At 38.8% G+C, this 4,598-nt stretch overlaps 1 protein-coding gene across 3 annotated transcripts in view; it reads right to left on the bottom strand.

Moving 5' to 3' along the window:
• LOC108802189 (cadherin-6-like) overlaps positions 1–4,598 on the bottom strand; it is a 203,350-nt gene that overhangs the window by 92,603 nt on the left and 106,149 nt on the right. For 2 of the 3 annotated variants that reach the window (XM_018574067.1, XM_018574061.1), the window contains exon 3: positions 3,093–3,212. The exons of the other annotated variant lie outside the window; for it this stretch is intronic. In XM_018574067.1, the coding sequence (XP_018429569.1) occupies positions 3,093–3,212 (120 nt within the window). The remainder of the gene's footprint in view (positions 1–3,092; positions 3,213–4,598) is intronic. 3 annotated transcript variants of the gene reach the window in all.

Raw genomic sequence — 4,598 nt, 5'->3', positions numbered from 1 at the left:
CCACTGAATATGCCAGCGCCTTGAGGAGGAGAATGAGAAGAAGGGAGATTAGGAGAAATTCCTTACACAGCAGACAGTATTTATCTCCGGCTATACTACAATTGCACCACTTTTAGAGACTTTAAAAGCAGTGGTGTCACAAGGGCGGTGCGGCCCACACCGGGTGACACCATCAGAGGGGGTGACACCAAAATGACTTACAGACTGAAAAGTCGGGCACTTGGTCATGGACCGAGTGCCCAACAGCCGTAAAGAGAGGAGGGGACCCGACAGGATAAGGTAACGTCACCTCCTCTTGCTGCCGGCGTCTATCATCGAGATGGCCGCCGGAAGTTAACTGCGCATGACATAATTAAATGCATACGTGATGACGTCACGTACATGCATAACAACATCACACGTGAGCACAAAGGTATCCCGGCGGGTGACACCCGGGGGGCGCTCCGCGTGACACCCTGTCTGGGGACACCTCTGTTTAGAAGTCAATTAAATCTGTCAACAGGCAACCAGATTGTTCCAGAAGCTAAACATGGGAAATATTTAAATTTGTGAAAAAAAAAACTTTTTAGTGAATATCTAGCCAAAGTAGTAATACACAGTACATAGATGGGGATTCTTTTATCTGCCATTCTAGCTGTAAGCTGCCCAAACATCAACTAAACATGCTTTTTTTCCAATGTCTAAAAACATGTTTATGATATATGTATATATATGTATAGATAGACATGTTTATAATATATGTAGATTTTTAAACTCCTTACATAGTGATTTAGCTGAAGTAGCACACTGCCTCCTTCATATATATCTATTTATATTACTGTATAAGATGTTTACTGATCTATGCCATAGGCATTGATTTTTGGTGCCAAGTTATTATCTCACAGATGTCCCTGCAAACAGTATTTTTATATATGCTTATTCTAGTTTAACTTTAGCAAGGTATACAAATACCATTTATTCTAGTTATGAATCATTAAAAACAGGTTTCCTTTCTTTGGGGGTCGGCTTCTACCATTGTCGCAGATGTATTTGTTGTAGGACCATGCATAATAGATCACAAACTACCCATTTTAGATCACATGTGAGTGGACGCACATTTAAGATCAAACAATTTATCTCATGTGCGTCTACTCATGTAACGTATTTATTCGAATGCCCGTTTGGTTTACAATATGAAGCTCGGACCACACGACCATTAAAAGTAAGGCTTGGTGAACACATCAATAATATAAAAAATGGCTTTAAAAATCATAGCCTCTCTAGACACAATTAGGTCTTAATTAGTTGCCGTATAATAATCCTTTCCTTTATGGCACCGTCTATTACCGTTATCTATTATTGGTTTTATTTTTTTTATATAATATGTACAATTATGAATTAGTGCGACCGTTTTAGTGGCTTGCAATACTGTTAGTATCCTACACTCAAGGTTTATTGCAAATTGTTTAGGTTTTTAATATTTTATTTATATAATTAATTTTAACGATCTTTACCTGCTATTATTATTGTTATTTCTGGCAATCCACCACCTACACCGCTAGTTGTGAACTTTATTAGCGGCCTCTAGAGGCAATTTTCAGTTAATTGATTTATCCATGGGCCATTTAAGAAAGACATACCTCAGTATGTGATCCTTTCTTGGAAAAAGTCAAAGGATGAAATATGTTGGTAAGGATTGGGCACATACTGAGGTTAGACTACCTGTGATTAGCAGGTGGCTTTCTGGTTCCGGTTCGTTCAGGAGGAATCAATTGTTTGTTTGTAGCAAGGCGCTTTCAATTTGGTAATCTTGTAAGTGTCTTTTTATCGTTACAATAAATCTACTTTTATTACGTACTTCCACATTTCAAGCATTTATTCCTCCGCTATATTGGCTTCCTTCCCTCGCTGAGTTAGCGACACTTGCCATCTTATACGGAAAGGAGGACTCGTCAAATTTGAGGAGAGATCATCCCACCATAATTACGCTAACTGACCATTGAGATATATGGTCATGGATTTCTGACGAGTGTGTCTTCAGTTATTTAACACATCGGGAGTCGGAAGCACTTTATCCTGAGGATTTTCTGTATAGAGGATTATGCACAAAAGCACTTTACACGGATATAAGAAGGACTATTACTGCACATTGTCAGATTGATTCTTATTAATTTGTTTGAAATGTTTATCTTACGGTTTATAATCATTAAAGTGGACCTAGTATCAGATGTACTTTTTTATGCTGAAGTAGTACTAAAAGGCGTTTTCTACCTTAATGCATTCTCTGTAGTCTACTTTAAATATATTTTACAAACAGAAAAAGTATCTTAATCTGTTTAGCTGTCAGCCTCCTGTAGTTCCCTGCATAGCAGCACTCGGGAAAGGGGGGGCGGTAGTGTTGTCTAATTAGGTTATTTTGCATTGCACAAGGCTTTCCTTCTAATGGTAATAGGAGAAGGGGGCAGAACAATTACCTCTTCAGTGTACTGTTGCTACATTACTATCTAGTCAGAGGCTGGGGAAGGTGCTGGACCAGATTGTGCTGCTCAGCTTGTGTGTAGTATGCACAAAGGTCCAGGGAGCACTTGGTTGTGCAGTCTGGCAGGAGGGCCTACATCACAAGAATAGCTGAAAAAAAAGTTATGAATCTTTTGGCAAGCAAAACGGTTCATATACATTTATCATAAATTGTGTATAACCTGCTTGGAGTACAGCTTTAAAAATGCCTACAAATTTATTACCAATGCACAGGAAAAACATTTTGGGTAGTGACAAATTACTTAAAAAATAACTTAAAATCATGTTCATATTGTAAAATGTGGGCAGACACGTCAAGTGAGCAAAGCTTGCCTGAGTTATTCTGAAGAAATTTCAGGCCTGATGCTTGTTCCAAGAGAAACTATTTTGTGTACAGCCCTAATTATATTTCAGCTTTGATTTTTAGTTTCTAATACCATTGGTGTCATGCTTACAGATGTCTTGCTCAATTGAGTTTGTCAGTTTGTGCAGGGTGGAAAATGTAATCTCTTTCAAGTTTTGTCTAGTATGTCCTAGCTTGACTTAACATGTCATCTTCAATTACAGAAACAAAGACACAGCTAAGGTCTTCTGACCTGTTTCAGATTCGACTGAGAAGTATGGCTGTCCCTGCAGAATACTGTAGACGACTCTTGCACTGTTTCCATAGGTCGGATCATCTGCATCATTCGCTGTAACTCGAACGACAAATGTTCCTGCAATGAAAAACAAAAGCTATGTCAGTTTTAGAAAAGTTGTGCCGGTGATGAAAGAAAAAGGAGAAATTAAATGTAAAGAAGGGAGGGAGGGAAGGGAGGAAGGAAGAGAGTGAGAAAGCGAAAAGGAAAGTGAAGTCATATTCCGACTGATTTTTAGTAATTCTTCAGCTGACCTATAGCTACATTGCCAACGTTTAAAATATTCTATCATGGCAATAAGATCCCAGGCACAGATGTCACATGGTGCATCTTTGCTCAGGATGTACAAAAGATGGGTGCCGGTCATGTTAGCAAGTTTAAAATAGGAACTGGTTTATTGCACATGGCAATATGGGAGGGAGAGTGAAGTGTGGATCAGGATATCCTCAAAACATGATTAATCTCAAACATCAACTAGGCCTTAATCTCTTCTGAATTTCTCTTTTTACATTCTTAACACAGACTATATGGACTCTTGCAGTGCTTTGCTTCCAAATAAGATTCAAGTGGTACCTCAATCTTTATATTCCAAGGAAGGACAACATGGAAAGGGTCCTGTGTATACTTCCCACTCAACCAGACACTCAGCGCTTCTCTATATTTAGGAAATACCTTCTAGGAGGGGGAGGGAATCCCTGAATCCTTCCAACCCCTAGGCCCCAAGGGGAGAGACACAGATCTTCTTAAAGTGAAATCTTCACAGGGCAGAAATCCTGTGAGTGAAGACAGAGTATGAAGTGTCCCAGAAAGTTTTCCCAGCACACAATGGCAAGCCCTACAACACTACTGCTTGGCTGGGGCACCAAACATCAATAACACAGCAAGATACCTCTCTAGACCAAACAACAAATGGCAGAGAGAATACACTCTGTGCTTAGAGTTCACAACTGGTAAGGTACAGATAGCCTGACTGCAGCCCACTGCTTGCTACAGAATCTCAAAAATACCAATAAGAAATACTAGCAAAAATACTACATTCCTACAGAAAGAAGGAGGGGAGGGAGGGAGGAAAGAAAGAAGGATGAAAGGAAGCATAGGCATGACAAAACAGTATTTAGCTGCAGAGGTCCCCTTATCCAACTGTCACTTTACTATCACAATAAGAAAAAGCTGTCCTTCACTATAATACCTTCATTTTTCATAAAAGGTAAGTAATATATTATTTTATTCCTGCTCATTCCATCCATAGCAGTGTACTGTCAGTGTCTGATCTGCTACTGAGAGATCGCATTAATCACGTAACCATAGGTATACAATAAGAGTATCATGCCTACTTGCCAAGCACATCAAATATCCCTGGAGGGATTATATATCTACATAATATTTAAATAGATTTCTATAGCTAAAAATCAAATTGAACATTAACATGTGTAAAAAATTGAGTTGTTCCAATATATATATATA

Source organism: Nanorana parkeri, unplaced genomic scaffold (assembly GCF_000935625.1).
Source record: "Nanorana parkeri isolate BGI_ZX_2015 unplaced genomic scaffold, ASM93562v1 scaffold49, whole genome shotgun sequence".
NCBI lineage: Eukaryota > Metazoa > Chordata > Amphibia > Anura > Dicroglossidae > Nanorana > Nanorana parkeri.
The sequence above is the reverse complement of the archived record's forward strand: the minus strand, read 5'-3'. Positions and strand labels throughout refer to the sequence as shown.